Source organism: Mobula hypostoma, chromosome 9 (assembly GCF_963921235.1).
Source record: "Mobula hypostoma chromosome 9, sMobHyp1.1, whole genome shotgun sequence".
In the NCBI taxonomy this organism is placed as follows: domain Eukaryota; kingdom Metazoa; phylum Chordata; class Chondrichthyes; order Myliobatiformes; family Myliobatidae; genus Mobula; species Mobula hypostoma.
Genome location: NC_086105.1, coordinates 130,353,526 through 130,373,538, shown reverse-complemented (window position 1 = coordinate 130,373,538; position 20,013 = coordinate 130,353,526). Strand labels below are relative to the sequence as shown.

The 20,013-nt window shown below is 40.4% G+C and overlaps 1 protein-coding gene across 12 annotated transcripts in view; it reads right to left on the bottom strand.

Annotated features, from left to right (window-relative positions):
• Positions 1-556: 556 nt before the first annotated feature.
• The window catches only part of rhbdl1 (rhomboid, veinlet-like 1 (Drosophila)), a 248,693-nt gene continuing 229,236 nt past the window's right edge, over positions 557-20,013 (bottom strand). For all 12 annotated transcript variants that reach the window (XM_063059151.1, XM_063059150.1, XM_063059156.1 and 9 more), the window contains 3 exons: positions 9,546-9,646; positions 2,534-2,594; positions 557-1,651 (listed from right to left, as the gene is read on the bottom strand). In XM_063059151.1, coding sequence (XP_062915221.1) covers positions 1,380-1,651; positions 2,534-2,594; positions 9,546-9,646 — 434 coding nt within the window. In that variant the 3' untranslated portion in view covers positions 557-1,379. The remainder of the gene's footprint in view (positions 1,652-2,533; positions 2,595-9,545; positions 9,647-20,013) is intronic.

Genomic DNA, 20,013 nt, shown 5'->3' with positions numbered 1-20,013 from the left:
TATAGTAGTAACTTCCTACCTTGTCACATCATACCGATCCCAAATTATTCTGTGAAAACCCCACAATTTAAAATTCAGTGCCAACCTTTTGAATGGAACATAAAGGCTTTTTTGAAACCTAAGCATGTCACGTGCATGCACTAGTTGATTTAAAACACAGCTCGTCAAGACTATTGAAAAGGTTGGTTTAAGCCATCCTTCTTTGGCTATAGTTGAATTAGATACTGAGATTTCTCCTGATACTTGATTCTGTTATCTTACTAGTTACGGATGCAAGATAGGTACTTGCTAATTTGGAACTGTCTCCTTTTTTAGGTGGTTCATTCAGCAATCTGTGGGATACTCCTGTAATCAATCTATTTGAGATACAAATGGAAGTGTAAAAAAAACCTGTAGATTTCCAGTGGAAATAAAAAGCAAATAATAGAAATCTTCCCCTCTCGTAATAATAGTATTACACTAATGGAAATATTTCTGTTTTAAAGGGTGACTATTCATATGTAACCAATCAATACGTTGTCATTTTAAAAACATATACAAATAGATATTTGTGATCAAGGTCAATATTTATTGAGACATTTGGCTTGAAAACATCCGTAAGAAATGTAACATGTTAGACTTAACCAGTTTAACTAGACTTAAGGATGGTGTAAGTCATTATTCACAATATAAATTTTGTCATTTAAACTTTGTCAATATACTTTCACATCCCATTTGATGAAATGTACATAAAATACAGTAAGCTTCTTGAGAAAATTGAGAACTAGTAAAATGAATTCTATATGAGTTAAATTTGGGCTTTCGAAACCATTCCCTAGAAACCATCATTCCAGATAGACTGTCCTATATGGATCAAAACTAGGAAGTCTATGATGTTGGGCACTTATAATCTGAAAAAGCATTAGGCTGTTAACACACTGGCTATATTTCTCTGTGATCTCCAACTGTACCAACTGCACCTTAATTCTCCGGACATACTGTATGCTTTTGAGGTTGTATCTTTTACAAAAAGTAAATATGCCCTTCACATCAAGTTAAGCACCTCCACCCATCTGAACTTTGCAGTGACTTGGCTTGAAGACTCTTTAGCAGAGTGTTAAATTTCCACAATACCAGTTCACCACTTAAAGTAAACAATGTATCTATACTTTCAAAAGCCCATGACTGGCAAGTGATATTAACTCTTGATTATGCTCATTATCAAGTAGTTGAGATAAAAATTCGGTCGATCACAATGATGATAAAAATTCAGTAGTCATGAGGTCTGTTTTAACAGTTGTTCTTTAAAGGTCCATTGAATGTTTGTTCTTTAGCAAAGAGGTTCCAGAGCCAACTAAACCTCTCTGTTGGGATGTGTTCCAAAGCAGACCGATGGCTACCTACGGTGGAGGTGGGATCTGCACACCCAGGAGATCATATGCAAAAATGTTCCAGAAAATTGCGAAAATGACAAAGACAGCATAAGAGAACACCATGACCCACCAGGCACACTGCTGGTGGAGATTCTCCTCATAGCTGCGCAAGATGATGAGTCCCATGCTGATTCCCACCACCGCTCCAGCCAAATGTGCCATAAAGCTGGGCTGGGGGCCAGACGAGGGCAGCGGAGGGGAGAAACGCAGCCAAACCGCACGCCCAACCTCAGAGCTCACTGCCAACAGATGAGAGCACAATTTTACAAGTTCAGCACATGGGAATGAGGTTAATAATAGCAAATGCAAACTATACACAGTCATTTTACTATTCATATACATTTTCTAAATAACACTGCAATCCTTCCTGCGTGAACATGAAGGGATTTAACACCTACTGTATGTATTTTGACAAGAAAGAATTGGTAATAATCTAGTTAGTTGAAGTTCTAAATTGTACATTGATTATAAATTATATATAGTGTTTTTAAAATCACCATTTGGACCATGCTATAGTACCATAAGGCCCACATAACTGGAAGAGAGAGGTGTGGCGAGAGATTTTGAAACATAATATTAAGTGTAATGGGTGAGCACTCTCACAAACGTAACGCAATATGAGTTACTACCCTGTTCTTTCAATAGTACACCATCAAGTTCTTGTTTCATCACTCCTAGCCCTTCCTTACTCAATCCACCTTTGTCTAGATCCTCACTGCTGTTAACAATTGGACACTCTGGGGCGGGTTGCCAGGCATTTTGTTAATGCAGACTAGCTCACAAAATGTACTGGGCCTCTCATCGTTAGTACTGGGCAAGTAGCCAGAACTCCTCGCAGCAAGCCAAATGAAAAAATAACCGGAGTGGAAATCTGCCACTGGGATGTGCCAGTCTTGCTTCGTACCTTTGGTGCTTCTCAATGAGAAATTAAATAACAGCAGATGTAACTGTTTATTATATTAAAAAAATGATGAGCCATGGTCTTCATAGTGAATAAACACTCTTGTGAGCCTGTGTGGAAAACGGAGGGATACTGAATAATTTTGATGTACACATAGAGTAATGGTTATGGTTCTTAAAGATACCAAGGTAAACAAACCACCTAAAATCACAGTACTTACTGCAGACAAGTGCCAGTATCATTCGGAGCAGTTTATAAGGACACCTCATTCCTGCCCAGTTCTGTAAAAATACAATAAATAACAATTGGGGTCTGTTATGCTGCAAACATTAACCTTGGATGAACCTTATCCCTAAGTGGGAAGGGTTCAAGGTCCCAATCCAAGATATGACCCATAACCCGTTATTGAGATAATGCTGGTAGTAAAATCTTTCAGATGAGACATTGAACTAAAGTCCCCGTCTGCTCACTCAAGTGAACAGAAGAGAACCATGTGTACTATTAGAAGAGTGGAGAAGTTATTTTGGTACACTAGAAAACTTTCACCTCTCAATAATACAACCAAAGGCAGGCTAACTGGTTGTTCCTTTGAACAAACTGGCTTCCACATCCACAGAATTAACTAGATACCCTAAAGACATGAAAGGCCTGTGCAAATGTAATGCCTTTCTATTACTCTAGTTCACAGTGGCACAATTTATATATTTTATACCTTTTTTTTTTAAAACCAGTAACTTTCAAATCCAATTTAATGTATTTTCTGTCAATAAAAGTGAGAATGTAAAAGAGGAATATAATTATCCTCATGGATTCAGCTTTATGCATCATGTAAATTCATGTGGTAAATTGTGTTTCTGGTTCCAGATTAGAGCAGCATGGGTTTTCTTACAGTAAATTTGGGGAACTGGTGTTATTTAATATTCTGTCTTGGCATCCTGGTGCAGATATAAACTGGAGTATTGCATTCCACAGCCTGGATTATGCAGTCAGTGTTCATAAATGGTACTTGTTATTCATGATACTTACACTTATTCATAAGCTTTCTATGAGCTCCTGTGTTCACTTCTGTGATGATGGCTAGGAATGTGAAGCAGTGCCACAGTGAACTGGGAAACCAACAGCAGATCTCCTTAACCAACCAGATTTTAGAATCCTTCCTGACCCATGCAGAGTCCAAACCAGGAATTGTAAATTAAAATATTTAATTCAAAGACAAATCATCCTCAGGAAACAAAATAACAAGAAAAAAAGCTGATATTAAGTGAAAGGTGAAACAGAAAGAAAACCGTATTTTGCTTTTAACACCCAGAACAATAATTCTAACCTATAGATAGACACCACAGGCATAATCTCTAGCCTGAAAATTAATTGTTATTTGTTAACAAATAGGACATGCACTGTTAAAAACCTATTTAGCTCTGAGTCATCAACCTCTATATTTTCTAGTGTGTCTATTAAGTAGTTATCACATTAAGAACAGCAATTCCATGTCTTTCAATGTAGAGAATGTAAACTAATGAAGCACAACCTTGGAAAAGCAGAGCAACTCAGTCAATACTTGCAGCATAGGACAGTTAGTGGAACATATTACATGATTTATTCTTTAATAACAGGGAGTGCCAATGGCCTAAATGCAGCCTCTGTATTATTATAAAATGTTAGACTGATTACCACCCTCAGAGGCAGTCGCCTCTAATTCAGTTACATGACTATCTTTTATCATCTCTGCACCAATAATGAAATACTTTTATTTTACACAGATGGTTGGATGTCATAAATAAAAAGGATATGGTTCATCTGCCTTTGTCTAAGTCTAGACATGCATATACATTGAAGATAAATGGATTAAAGCTAAATTAATGAAGGGAGGAATTTTAGGTAGACATGGATAATAGTGCCCCACAATATATATCATGATCTGGATATCAGGAAATTGCAAAATCCTCCTTCATTTGTCACAAAACTGTTTAGCAAAGCAATAACTTAATTTTTAAAATTACTGATAAAATAACTTAAATAAAAAACAGATCATGGCAAAAGTATGTAAAACTAGCGGGCATGGGTTTAGCATAAGGGGGAAGAGGTTTAGAGGGGATCTGAGGAAGAATTTTTTCTACTGAGGGGATAGTTGGAATACGGAACTCACTGTGTGAGTGGATGATGGAAGTAGGTACTTGCAACATTTAAGTACCTAGACGAGTATTTGAATTGCTGAGGCATAGAGACTGGTAAATGGAAAAGATCCTGATGTAGGGTCTTAGCCCGAAACATCGTCTGTTTACTCTTTTCCACGGATGCTGCCTGGCCTGCCGAGTTTCTCCAGCATTTTGTGTGGATTACGTTGATTTCCACCTTCTGCAGGTTTTCTCTTGTTTAGCGTGGAAGGGTACTTGATAGCCATGGATATGGTTGGCCAAAAGTTCTGCTTCATCATTGTACAACTCTATGTCTCTATTTTAATGCTAAATTACTTTCGATGAGATAGTTAAATGCAATTAACTGGAAAGCAATCCATTTGTTGCAAGTTATTCATTGACAGTTAGAACTATAATACTTATATTTAAATAAGCATGCTGCCATTGTTGAGCTGTTACCTAATTTACATCTTACAAAATTAGGCTGCCAATGTCATTCCAAACCTCTAACAAACCACTGGAAGAGTTCAGTGGGTCAGGCAGCATCTGTGGAGGGAATTGGATAATTGACGTTTCATAAGACCGTAAGACATAGGAGCAGAATTAGGCCATCTGGCCCATCGAGTCTGCTCTGCCATTCAGTCATGGCTGATTGGCTGATCCTTTATTCTATCTCCTCCTCAACCCCAGTTCCCAGCCTTCTCCCCGAGGAGACCTTGCATCTAGACTTCATTTCCCTTTGCAGATGCTGCCTGACATGCTGAGTTCCTCCAGCAGATTGTTTTTCTATTGTTCCAGATCCCTCCATCTGCAGTTGCTTATCTCTACTTGTCTTTATTTCTATCAAAGTGTCCTTCTGATTTTAGCCACCGGATGGCACCAACATGCTGGTGTCTGCTTCAATTGATGAGCAAGCTTCAAGAGTCAGATATTAGAATGTGCACCTGATCTGAAAATGTTATATTTGCAGTCACAGATGGAGCCAAAACTATCTTTGCACATTGCCCTGGGCATATCTCAGCTACATCCAATTCTCTGTCACTGGATCCCATCGCCTTAGTTGCCATTTAAAATTGCATTTATACAGATCAAGGAATTAATAAAATGGGCTGTTTCCCTGCTCTTATTTAACTGCTTTTCAATCCAGTTTCATCTGGATAGTGAGAGGTGGGGAAAGGAAAAGGAAGAGCATGTTCTACAGACAAAAATGTCAAGATGCTCTCACACGTCTGGACACCTAGTTAAAACATATGGCTACGGGGCCACATGTTCCAAAACTGGATTTTGGAATATAATTGAAACTCTTGTGACCCGACTGGTACCGAACCACAGCAACTGTCCCCCTGATCACCTTCCTCTGAACAGGAGCGATACTCATTATTCAAGTATAAGCCCTCCTCAGGTATGTAAAGGTTCCAAGAATTGCCTATAACCTAAGGTTTCTGTAAGTCTAAAACACTGAAATCACAAAAGTTGTGATAGTTGCTATACATCTTAATTGATTTTAGGTCATGATTAGACCATAAGACCACAAGACGAAGGAGCAGAAGTCAGCCATTCGGCCCATCGAGTCTGCTCTGCCATTTTATCATGAGCTGATCCATTCTCCCACTTAGTCCCACTCCCCCACCTTCTCACCATAACCTTTGATGCCCTGACTACTCAGATACCTATCAATCTCTGCCTTAAATACACCCAATGACTTGGCCTCCACTGCTGCCCGTGGCAACAAATTCCATAGATTCACCATCCTCTGGCTAAAAAATTTCTTCGCATTTCTGTTCTGAATAGGCGCCCTTCAATCCTTAAGTCATGCCCTCTCGTACTAGACTCCCCCATCATGGGAAACAACTTTGCCACATCCACTCTGTCCATGCCTTTCAACATTCGAAATGTTTCTATAAGGTCTCCCCTCATTCTTCGAAACTCCAAGGAATACAGTCCAAGAGCGGACAAACGTTCCTCATATGTTAACCCTCTCATTCCCGGAATCATTCTAGTGAATCTTCTCTGTACCCTCTCCAACGTCAGCACATCCTTTCTTAAATAAGGAGACCAAAACTGCCCACAGTACTCCAAGTGAGGTCTCACCAGTGCCTTATAGAGCCTCAACATCACATCTCTGCTCCTATACTCTATTCCTCTAGAAATGAATGCCAACATTGCATTCACCTTCTTCACTACCGACTCAACCTGGAGGTTAACCTTAAGGGTATCCTGTACGAGGACTCCCAAGTCCCATTGCAGCTCAGAACTTCGAATTCTTTCCCCATTTAAATAATAGTCTGCCTGTTTATTACTTCTGCCAAAGTGCATAACCATACACTTTCCAACATTGTACTTCATTTGCCACTTCTTTGCCCATTCTTCCAATCTATCCAAGTCTCTCTGCAGACTCTCCGTTTCCTCAGCACTACCGGCCCCTCCACCTATCTTCGTATCGTCAGCAAACTTAGCCACAAAGCCATCTATTCCATAATCCAAATCGTTGATGTACAATGTAAAAAGAAGCAGCCCCAACATGGACCCCTGTGGAACACCACTGGTAACCAGCAGCCAACCAGAATAGGATCCCTTTATTCCCACTCTCTGTTTCCTGCCAATCAGCCAACGCTCCATCCACGTATGTAACTTTCTCGTAGTTCCATGCGCTCTTATCTTGTTAAGTAGCCTCATGTGTGGCACCTTGTCAAACGCCTTCTGAAAATCCAAATATACAACATCCACTGCATCTCCCTTGTCTAGCCTACTAGTAATTTCCTCAAAAAATTGTAATAGGTTTGTCAGGCAGGATTTTCCTTTAAGGAATCCATGTTGAGTTCTGCCTATCTTGTCATATGCCTCCAGGTCCTCTGTAACCTCATCCTTGACAATCGACTCCAACAAATTCCCAACCACTGATGTCAAGCTAACAGATCTATGATTTCCTTTTTGCTTCCTTCCCCCCTTCTTAAATAGCGGAGTGACATTTGCAATCTTCCAGTCCTCCAGAACCATGCCAGAATCTATTGACTTTTGAAAGATCATCGCTAATGCCGCCGCAATCTCCACAGCGACTTCCTTCAGAACATGTGGGTGCATTCCATCTGGTCCGGGTGATTTATCTACCTTTAGACTATTCAGCTTCCTGAGTACTTTCTCTGTCGTAATTGTGACTACGCACACTTCTCTTCCCTGCCACCCTTGAGTGTCCGGTATACTGCTGATGTCTTCCTCAGTGAAGACTGATGCAAAATACTCGTTCAGTTCCTCTGCCATCTCCTTATCTCCTATTACAATTTCTCCAGCATCATTTTCTATTGGTCCTATATCTACTCTCACCTGTCCTTTACTCTTTATATACTTGAAAAAGCTTTTAGTATCCTCTTTGATGTTATTTGCTAGCTTCCTTTCATAGTTCATCTTTTCTCTCTTAATGACCGTCTTAGTTTCTTTTTGTAAGGTTTTAAAAACTTCCCAATCCTCTGCCTTCCCACTAATTTTTGCCTCCTTGTATGCCCTCTCCTTTGCTTTAATTTTGGCTTTGACTTTTCTTGTCAACCACGGTTGCATCCTTTTTCCATTCGAAAATTTCTTCTTTTCTGGAATATACCTGTCTTGCACCTTCCTCACTTCTCGCATAAACTCCAGCCACCGCTGCTCTGCCGTCCTTCCCGCCAGTGTCCCTTTCCAGTCAACTTTGGCCAGTTCCTCTCTCATGCCACTGTAATTTCCTTTACTCCACTGAAATAACGACACATCAGATTTCGGCTTCTCTTTTTCAAATGTCACAGTGAACTCAATCATGTTATGATCACTGCCTCCTAAGGGTTCCTTCACCTCAATCTCTCTAATCACCTCCAGTTCATTACACAATACCCAATCCAGTAAAGTTGATCCCCTAGTGGGCTCAACAACAAGCTGTTCTAAAAATCCATCTTGCAAACATTCTACAAATTCTCTCTCTTGAAATCCAGTGCCGACCTGATTTTCCCAATTCACTCACATGTTAAAATCCCCCACAATTGTCATAACACTGCTCTTCTGACAAGCCTTTTCTATTTCCAGTTGTAATTTGTAGTCCACATCCCTGCAGCTGTTTGGAGGCCTATAAATAACTGCCATCAGGGTCCTTTTACCCTTGCAATTTCTTAGCTCAACCCATACAGATTCTACACTTTCCGATCCTATATCACCTCTTTCTAATGATTTAATATCACTTCATACCAATAAAGCCACGCCTCCCCCTCTGCCTACCTTCCTATCCTTCTGATACACCGTGTATCCTTGGACGTTCAGCTCCCAGAGACATGCATCCTTTAGCCACGTCTCAGTGATGGCCACAATATCATACCTGCCAATCTGTAGCTGTAAAACAAGATCATCCACCTTACTCCCTATGCTGCATGCATTTAAGTATAACACCTTAAGACCAGTATTTGGTACTTTTTGCTTTGATTTCACTGCAACTTTATTGCACTGCAACTCATCCCAATGGCTACAAATTTGCTCTATCACCTGCCTGTCTTTCCTGACATCTTTACTGCTCACTATCTAAGATTAGATCTTAGTTAGAGTTGTTAATCAGTACAGATTTATACTACAAGTTCAAAATATGTTGGACTACAGAATGCTGGACTTAAGTGTTTCAACCTGTATCAGGGACTTGGGGGTAGAAACCTGGCTTTGATCATTTGGACAGAATGTGAATTACAGATCCAATACTGGATCCACCTATATTCCAAAATTCATCCCAGTGACATCAACTAAATGAAATTTTAATAGCAGAATGTAATAAGCAAGATCAACTTCCTCAAGCATAATGCATGCAACCAAGAATGAGTTTCTTCACTTTCGTCTCTATTCATCCTTCTAAAAGAAGTGGTTATTAATACTTTAGAATCTCCTATAATGCCAAAGTGCAGTGCTGTGTTCGGATGGTAACTTGGCAAGGACTGAGTGTTCTCAGATGAACATAGAGTCTCTACATATTTCAGGGCTTACACTGTGTCAAAGAAAAAAATAACCTGATGCTAAATCACATCCATTGTAGCTCAATACACCTTTGGTTTATTTGTATTATTTTATATAACTGCTAGGGAAAAATAAAATTATTACCATGACAACATTGGCCAAGTGTGCAGAACAGAGCGCATAAACGCCGCCAGAGGCTCCAACCAAAGGTGCTCTCATGTCAGTGATAGAAACAGTCAAGGATCCTGCAATGTAAACAACAGGTAAGTAAACAGATCCACAGAATCTCCCTACATCCATTCAGTCATTGGCTTGGCATTCCCAATACACCTGAAAAATGATTTTCTACATAGAAAGCATACTTTTCCACCCATAAATAATATTTGTGATTCATTGGAGTCAGGGAACTCAGCGCTTAGAGATTTAAATTAGTGACATTTCTAATCTTTCCAACTTCCCATTTGAACTCTGACTAATTTTTTGAGGTACATGCAATGATGTACAAAATTCTTAGCAGGTAGCAATGTCCTATCAGTCTTTTCCATGCATATTTTGTGTAAACCTATTTTAGATCTAGTCGTGCATCCAGAGACTTAGTGATATTGTGGAATTGCGTGGAGTGATCAAGAAGATACAATTTGGATCACATCTCAGTGTGATGTACTAAAGTCTGAAATTAGGTCTTGGGTCAAGTTGGCAAAGATAAATTGAAAAGTTAGAGTTTCAAATTTCTTCATAGATATGAAAGGGAAAACAGTTGAAAACCCCCACTGGAAACATGGTACAGTATTATATTGGTGAAAACCTTGAACAACAATACCAAAAGAGTAGAAAGCCCAAGAACTGAAAAGCTTTAACATTTTGGCAAAAGATGACCAAGAAATACAGGTCAGAGAAATCAAAATACAGCAAAACTGACAAGAAATGTCAAAACTGATGATGAAAACTTTTAATGCCAAGATTGTGATAAGGCTGTGAATTTGCAGCTGAGGTTCCTCTACTTCAAGTTTAAGAGAGGGATATTGTCTGCTCCCAAGGCATTATTGTTTTTCAGTTGGCATATGGCTTTTTTGACTTGTTTTCAGTCTGGGATGGTGGCAAGATTGAATCAGAAGATTTGCTATGTGAGTCAAGGATTATAATGTCAATATAGAGAGTTAGGTAGAAAGCTGAAAAGCAGGAACTCCAGGGGACAGTGATCTCTGGATTTCTGCCTGTGTCATGTGCCAGTGAGGATAATAGAATGATTTGGCAGATGAATGTGTGGCTGAAGAATTGGTGCAGCGGCAAGGTTTCAGATCTCTGGACCATTGGGATCTCTGCTGGGGAAGGTATAGACAAGGCAATGCCCATTACACCACTGGTGTTTAGGGCAGGAATGAAGGTCCTCTATCTCTAGTGGCGTTAGGGCTTCCTTCATCATGTCAGTAGCTTCCACCCAGTTTTCATTCCTGTCAGTCATGCAGGTCCCGAGTGAAGACACAGGAGTACCATCGTACTCGGATGTAGAAGGGTTCTTCATTGCTGGTTCCGTAATTTTGTTTTACCAGTCAGAGTTGTTAGCTCTGAGCTGAACCGCCAAAGGTGGAACACCAGTGGATCACTCTTAGTCTGGCCTCTACCCATTGACCTGTTTGGCATAGGTGACCCTGCCAAGAGCCAAAGCATAATGCCTTGACTCCAGCCAACATAGCTCTCCGAGGCATTGAGGCACACAAGCCTCCAAACATTGACAAGGTTGTACAAAAAGGTTGGGTTACATCTAACGCCGAGGAGAACCAATATCTTTGCTAGAGCTGTTAGGAAGGGTTTAAACTATTTTGGCAGCGGGATGGGAACCAGAGTGATAGGGCTAAGGATGGGCTAGTTGTATACAACTTGATGCAGTGTGTAGTGAGACTGTGAGGAAGGACAGGCAGATGATAGAGCAAAATTGCAGTCAGTGGGATGAGTCGAAGTGTAACAGGGCCAAAATCAAAAAGCCTGATGAACACAGGATGAGGAAGAGGGTGTTATATTTGAATGCATGCAGTACACAGGATAAGGTAGATAATCTTTTAGCACAGTTAAGAGATTGACAGGTATGATATTGTGGGCATCACTGAGTTGTGGCTGAAAGATCACAGTTGGGAGATTAACATCCAAGGATAAGCAAAGTATTGAAAGGATAGGCAGGTAGACAGAGAGGCTCTGCTGCAAAAAAAATGGAATAAAATTCTCAGAAAGAGGTGATATACAGTTCTCTAGGATCAGACGATGTAGAATCCTTGTCTGAGAGTTAAGAAACTGCAAGGGTAAAATGACCCTGATGGAAGTTATATACAGGCCCTCCAAACAGCAGCCAGAATAGGGTTACGAATTACAACAGGAGATAGAACAGGCAAGTAAGAAGGGTAAGGTTACGATAGTCATGGGATTTCAAGATGCAGATAGACTGGGAAAGTCAGTTTGGTGCTGGATCCCAAGAGAGGGAATTTGTAGAATGCCTATGAAATGGCTTTTTAGAGCAGTTTGTGGTTGAGCCCACGAGAAATGGCAGCTCTGAAATGGGTGTTATGTAATGATCCAAATTTGATTAGGGAGTTTAAGTTAAAGGAGCCCTTAAGAGACAGTGATCAAAATATGATAGAATTCACCCTGCAGGTTGAGGAGAAGCTAAAATCAAATGTAACAGCATTACAGTAGAGGAAAAGGAACTACGAAGGCATGAGAGAGGACACTAGCCGGGATGATGGCAGAACAGAGATGGATGGAGTTTCTGGGAGTAATTCAGAAGGTGCAGGAAAGACATATTCCAAAGATGAAGAAGCATTCTAAAGGGAGTATGAGGCAATCATAGCTGACAGGCAAAATCAAATACAGCATAAAAGCAAAAGAGGATTGGGAAGCTTTAATAATGAACAGAAGGCAACTAAAAAGCCAGAAAGAGAGAAAAGATGAAATATGAAGGTAAGCTAGCCAACAATATAAAAGAAGATACAATATGAAGAGTAAAAGAGATGAAAGTAGATAGTAGGCCACTGAAAAATGACGCTGGAGAGATAGTAATGGTGGAAAAAGAAATGGCAAATGATCTTAATAAGTATTTTTCATCAGTCTTTATTGTGGAAGATACTAGCAAGATGCCAGAATGCGAGAGTGTCAGAGGGCAGAAGTTGCTATTACTAAGGAGAAAGTGCTTGAGAAGTGTGAAAAAATCTGAAGGTAGGTAAGTCACCTGGACCAGATGGATTACACCCCACAGCTCTGAAAGAGATAGCTGAAGAGATTGTGGAGGCATTATAATCACTAGATTCTAGAATAGCTTTAGTGGACTGGAAAATTGCAAATGTTACTCTTTAAGAACGGAGGGAGGCAGAGGAAAGGAAATTATAAGGCAGTTAGCCTGACTTCAGTGGTTGGAAAGATGTTGGAGCCTATTATTAAGGATAAGGTTTTCGGGTACTTGGAGGTACATGACAAAATATGCCAAAGTCAGCATGGTTTCCTTAAGGAGAAATCTTGCCTGATAAATCTGTTGGAAATCTTTTGAGGAAATAACAGGCAGGATAGACAAAGGAAAGTCAGTGGATGTTGGTTATTGTATTTCCATGGTATAACAGGAAAGATACCAGCATGGATAGAAGATTTGGCTAAACGGTAGGAGACAAAGAGTAGGAATAAAGGGAACCTTTTCTGTTTGGCGGTTGGTGACTAGTGGTGTGCCTTACAGGTCTGTATTGAGATTGCCTCTTTTCACATTATATGCCAATGACCTGGATGAAGAAATTGATGACTTTGTGGCCAAGTTTGCAGATGATACGAAGATAGGTGGAGGTGCAAGTAGTGTTGAGGAAGCAAGGTATCTGCAGAAGGACTTTGACAGATTGGGAGAATGGGTAAAGAAGTGGCAGATGGAATGTAGTGTAAAGATGTGCATGGTCATGCACTTTGGTAGAAGGAATAAAGACGTGGAATATTTTGTAAGTGGGGAGAAAATTCAAAAATCAGAGGTGCAAAGGAACTTGGGAGTCCTTGTGCAGGATTCCCTAGAGGGTAACTTGTGGGTTGAATCATTGGTAAGGAAAGCAAATGCAATGTTAGCATACATTTCATGAGGACTTGAATACAAAAGCAAGGGTGTAATGCTGAGGTTTTATAAGGCATTGGTCAGACCATGCTTGGAGTATTGTGAGCAGTTTTGAGCCCCTTATGTAAAAAAAGATATGCTTTCACTGGAGGCGGTCCAGAGGGCATTCAAAAGAATGATTCCAGTAAGGAAAAGATTAATGTATGAGGAGTGTTTGATGGCTCTGGGCCTATATTCACTGGGGTTTAGAGAATGAGGTGGGGTGGGGGGAATCTCAATGTAACCTATTGAATATTGAAAGGCCTATATAAAGTAAATGTGTAAAGGATGTTTCCAATAGCGGAGGAGTCTAAAACCAATGGGCACAGCTTCAGAACAGAGGGACAGCCATTTAGAACAAAGATGGGGAAAAATTTCTTAAGCCAGAGGGTAGTAAATATGCGGAATTCATTGCCACAGACAGCTGTGCAGACCAAGTCTTAGTATATTTAAGGTGGAAGTTGATAGGTTCTTGATTAATCAGGGTAGCAAGGGTTATGGGGAGAAGGCAAGAGAATGGTGTTGAAGGGGATAATAAATCAGCCATGGTGGTTTGGCAATGCAGATTTGAAAGAATGAGTGGCCTAATTCTGTTCCTACTTTATGGTCTCATGGACAGAGTCATTACTAAGGGATTCTTCCAGATGCCTTCCAATTGGCATTGACTACCTCTCTATCCTTGCTAAATTCAGTTCTGTTCTTCACTCTTAGAGGGACGGTGGTAAAACTCACTTGCCTTATAGGAAACAAGAGAAAACCTGCAGATGCTAGAAACGCAGAGCAACACACACAAAATGTTGGAGGAACTCAGCAGGCCAGGAGGCATCTATGGAAAAAAGTACAGTCAACGTTTCAGACCGAAACACTTCGACTGTACTCTTTTACATAGGTGCTGCCTGGCCTGCTGAATTCCTCCAGCATTTCGTGTGTGTTGCTTCCCTAATAGGAATTTCAGTGAAGATTTGCTAGACTGGTTCCTGAGATGAGAAAGCTGGCCTATGAGGATAAATTAAATAATATCAGCTCATAAGGAATATGAGGTGATAAGGTGCAAGTGCAATTATTAGTGAGTTTAATAAGTACTGAGAAGCTGTTTCCCTTGGGTTGAAAATGTTGAATCAGAGTCATTATTCCAAATTAAGGTATCAGTTGTTTGGGACTAAGCAGAGGAGTAATTGCTTTACAATGAGGATTATGATCCTTAGGTACTTTTTACTCAATAGGAATGTGAATATTTAGTTGAAAAGTATACTCAGAGATGGGAAGAAAAATGAATAGGAGCTAAAGGTAGCAGAATAGGGCAGACAACTTAATCCTTGACCTTGCTGAATGGCAAAACAGTCTTGATAGGCCAGGTAACCAAAATAAATCATTTTTAATCTTCATTTGAACTTCATTACTTCCTATTAAGGTGTGATCCAATTAATATTCATTAACTGTCCATAGCCTCCATAACTGCCATCATTAGGCCAAACTCAAATTGGAGGTGCAACATCTGCTATTCCGTCTGGGTTGTCTCCAACCTGATAACATGAACATCAATTTCTCCAACTTCTAGTAATTTATCCCCCTCTCTCCTTCTCTCTTTTTCCATTCCCTATTCTGAATATCCTCTCACCCCTTCTCTTCCCCTCACCTGCCCATCACTTCCCCTCCTCCTTCCATTTCCTCCATGATCCATTGTCCTCTTCAATGAAATTCCTTCTTCTGTGACCCTTTACCTCTTCCACCTACCCTGCCCAGCTTTTTCTTTATCGCTCTTCCACCACCCAGCCACCTTCTCCCTTCAAAGTTGCTGGTGAACACAGCAGGCCAGGCAGCATCTCTAGGAAGAGGTACAGTCGACGTTTCGGTCCGAGACCCTTCGTCAGGACTAACCTCGCCAGGTCTCAGTGATCTAATTTTAATTCAGTGGCCCTTCAAGGAAAGCAAAGACCTTCCTTATAGCGGCTGATGCACCTTCAATTACTCCAAGAGACTGGAAGTAGGGTAAATACTGAAAGGCTTTTATTCACAGTAAAATGTGACCTCTATGCAGAGTGTCTGCCCCTGGACTGAGGAGGAGGAGCAATGGTGAAATTGCCTTTATTCAGGGATCTGTGGGAGGAGCCACAGGGGAAGTCAGCAGAGGGGTGTGTCCAGACAGGTAACCCAGTTACAACATATATATATATGGTTTACCACAGTGGCCTTTGCCTCATTCTCTCTGATAACAAGATTCCCAGAGGACAGAACCAGCAGCTAATCCTGCCATCTAACTAGTTTATCTATGTGCCCTCCGTGCCTTCAATTTTCCACTCAGAGCAGATGGAAAGTTTATCTGTGGAAATTAAAAGGAAGCCTAGGAGTTAAAAGAACCCAGGCCTAAATTCTGGAGCAGCTGGTGAATCTTTAATTCCCTCCACAATTCATTCAAATGAAACTGCCCCAAAGATAAAAATTTGGTCACAGGCCGAGCAGCTGCAGACACTGCCTGGACCCTGACCCTGTATGAATTCTTAATTTCCAATTCCTGTTCTGAGTTTCTATCAAGTGGCTTGTTTTACTGCACAGATCTGGTTCATCAGCGGTATCTGCCAACTGAGGACGTAGAAGATACAATACACTGGAAAGAATACTTAGCAGTTACAGATAAGACTGCTGTTTTAGGAAGTCAGAATCAAGTTTAATATCATTAGCATATGTTGAGAAACCTGTTGTTTTGAGGCACCAGTACAATGCAATACATAATAAAAAAACTATAAATTACTGTGAGAAATATATATATTAAAAATTAAATTAAATAAGTAGTATAAAAAGCCAGAAGTATACCAAAACCAACCTTTTCAAATTTTCGTGCACCTTGTTTCTACCACTTGGCAGTGCTGTCATCCTCTGAGGTGCACCAAAGCTGAAGAGGCAGTAAGTCCACTAAACTGCATGCACCCACTTGTACAATAACCTCCTCTGGTGCCTGTTGTAAATAGCCCAATTAGCCATTATAGCTGTTGCAGAAACCCTCTCCATATAATTAAGAATTTTTCAACAACACTATGGAAGTTGATCAAGAGAAAACCCTGAAGAAGATCTTGCCAATTATGTTGTTTAGCATGAGTCAGTTCTGTGAACTGTGAGTGCGTTGCTTCCAGTGATATCAGTGGCATTGGCAGAGGAGATTGGAGATACAGTGATAGCTAGTGCATAAGTAGCATCTTTCACAAACATTGGCACGGGCACAATAAGGACCTCTGTCCAAGTTTCAACAAAGCAAAGTTCTAATGCAAATGAAACAGACCATGAAAGGCAAAGAGAAGGGATGCAAATCATTTTTATTAATGCAACAGTCTCCACGTGATGATGCTTTCAATTCCATTGGCAACGTCAAACAGATCTTACTCCAGCACTGTGGGCCTTTTTCCAAGAGCTGACACAGACTGAGATCATGCACAACAGGGGGCAAAGCTACAGATCCTTGTTCCTCACATGTTGAAGCATTTTAATTAACACCATATTGAGATGCTGTTTCCTTGCATAAAAGCCAAATTCTACATAGATGCTTTCCCCACCATAACTAGCAGAATTTCAGGGTCACTCTTCCTTGCTGAAAACTATGTAGGTTATACAGTAACAGCATACTGAACATAGTCCATTCAAACCTTTGTATTCCGGGTCTTTGCTCTTCTTCCTTCCAAACATTTCAACTTGATACAACTTCTGACTACAGAATTTACTGAAAGACCCTCTGTGGACACTGTCTCTGTCTTTTTCATTCCAGTACATCAAAAATAAATTTAAATACACAGCACTAATATATTGGAGGAATGAAGTAAATTCTTAATAGTTAGTAAGCTCTTGCTAAATAAGACATTAACAGGAAATAAAAATTGCTAATGCCTAGGAACAAGTTGAAGAACCTAGGCAAATGCCAACACCCAGTCAATTTCTGTAAAAATTGCAAAATAAGTAATTCATTTGTGAATTATTTGAAATGCACAAAGCAAATTACACATACAGCATGTTCCTGATATCTAGAACTCCCTACTATCAAGTCTTCTTCAGCTAGACTTGCCAATCTGGATAACTACTTTGTGTTGCTGGACCACATGTTGACCAAGCCTGACAGAGTTCTTCACTTCGCTTCTTTAACTGAGTTTTTCTTGGCCAATACCACTCAATTAGATTTAAAGAGATTAAAGATTAGCTTTATTTGTCACATGTACATAGAAACACTGAAACACAGTAAAATGTGTTGTTTGCATCAACGTCCAACACAGTCTGATATGGGCTGGGGCAACCTGCAAGTGTCGCCATATGTCAGGCACCAGCATGCCTGCAACATACTAACCCTAGTTTGTATGTGGGAGGAAACCAGAGCACCCAGATGAAACCTACACGGTCACATGGAGAATGCACAATCTCCTGACAAACCCTGAACTTACAGCTGGCACTGTAAAGTGCTATGCTAATCACTATGCTACTGATTTGATGGATGGACTAATGGATTAAAACTACAATTCTATCCTAAGTGACAAAATGCAAAAATTTTCAGGTAGCTCAACGGTAATGAAGTTTTGTTCAATGGTTTGATCCCTAGACCAGGTGCCTGAGTACAGATTCTACCTTGGCTCTTCAGTACAGTAGTCAGCGAGTGCTTTATTGTCATCACCATTATCTTTTGAAACGTATGTTAATCCAAAGCTCCTTCTGCTCTCCGAAGGAGATGTAAAAGATCACATGACACTATTAAAATAAAAACAAGCAAGGCCTCCCTGCTATTTTGACCATTAATTTTTGTCACGAACTATAATTTTAGACTACCTAGTTATTTGGTGTTTTGTGGCATCTTTCTAAGTGTAAATTTCCTGCCTCATTTCCAAACATTAGAAAAGTGACTACATTTCGAAAGAAGCTCAATAGCTGTAAAGTGCTGTAGGCTAACCAGAGGTTATGAAAGGTACAATGGAAATACATTTAATTTTTTGACTAAATTTTAAATCTTAAAAATGTGCCTATAGGCTTTCCCATACATTCAACATAAAGTTAGCACATTGAAAGCTTTTAAAAACTTCAATGCAACACAACTTTATTTCCACTTTCCTCCTATCTGCTAAGATTGTAAACTAGGTCAGTCACATCAATCCACGAAGCATACTTGACACAAACTTCCAGTATTGTAAAGATGTATTTTTAATTATAGACATCAGAAACATTAGAATGGGGGATGAGATACTTGTCTGTATGGACAATAAATTATGTCGCAAGTTCACATTAGTGAAAGATTCTTGACTAAAACTGTTTCTCAAAAGCATCATCATAAGACACTATGCTATGTTGCTAATATTCATGAATCTAAAATTAACAAGCCTCTAGCAAAATTTGAGATTAAAAAGTTTCCTTCACCCACGCAGATTCAGAGACAAGAAGAACTGACTTACGGATAAAGCACTTACTGATGCATTGATCAACATTTTTATTTTTCTCTGCCTAATTATTAGTCAGTAACATTTTTTCTTTCCCATTCCTTCTTCTCCAACACTCTGCATGATGTCTAGACAAAGTGTGTATCTTTCGTGAATGAGCCTTGTCAGTAGAGTCAATAAGACTACAGTATAAGCAAATCTGCAGATGCTGGAAATCAAGCACCACGCACAAAATGCTGCAGGAGAAGAGTACAGTTGACGTTTCGGGCTGAGACCTTTCAACAAGACTGGAGAAAAAAAGCTGAGGAGTAGATTCAAAAGGTGGGGAGGGAAGAGAGAAACACAGGGTGATAGGTGAAAGCTGAAGGGAGAGGGATGAAATAAGAACTGGGAAGTTGATTAGAGAAAGAGATACAGGGCTGGAGAAGGGGGAGTCTGACAGAAGAGGACAGGAGGCCATGGAAGAAAGGAGAGGGAGAGAACCAGAGAGAGGCGATGGGCAGGCAACGAGATAAGGTGAGAGAGGGAAAAGGGGATGGGGAATAGTCAAGGAGGGTGGGTTGGGGGACATTACTGGAAGTTCGAGAAATCGATGTTCGTGCCATCAGGTTGGAGGCTACCCAAACAGAATACAAGGTGTTGTTCCTCCAACCTAAGTGTGGCCTCATCACAACAGTGGAGGAGGCCATGGGTAGACATATCAGAATCGGAATAGGAAATGGAATTAAAATGGGTGGCCACTGGGAGATCCTGCTTTTTCTGGCGGACGGAGCATAGATGCTCGGCGAAGCAGTCTCCCAATCTACATTGGGTCTCACAAATATACAGGAGGCCACACCGGGAGCCCTGGATTCAATACATTATCCCAACAGACTTACAGGTGAAGTGTCGTCTCACCTGGAAGGACTGTCTGGGGCCCTGAATGGTAGTGAGGGAGAAGGTGTAGGGGCAGGTGTAGCATTTGTTCCACTTGCAAGGATAAGTGCCAGGAAGGAGGTCAGTGGGGAGGGACAAATGGACAAGGGAGACACATAGGGAGTGATCCCTGCGGAAAACAGAAAGTGGGGAAAGGGAAAGATGTGCTTGGTGGTGGGATCCAGTTGGA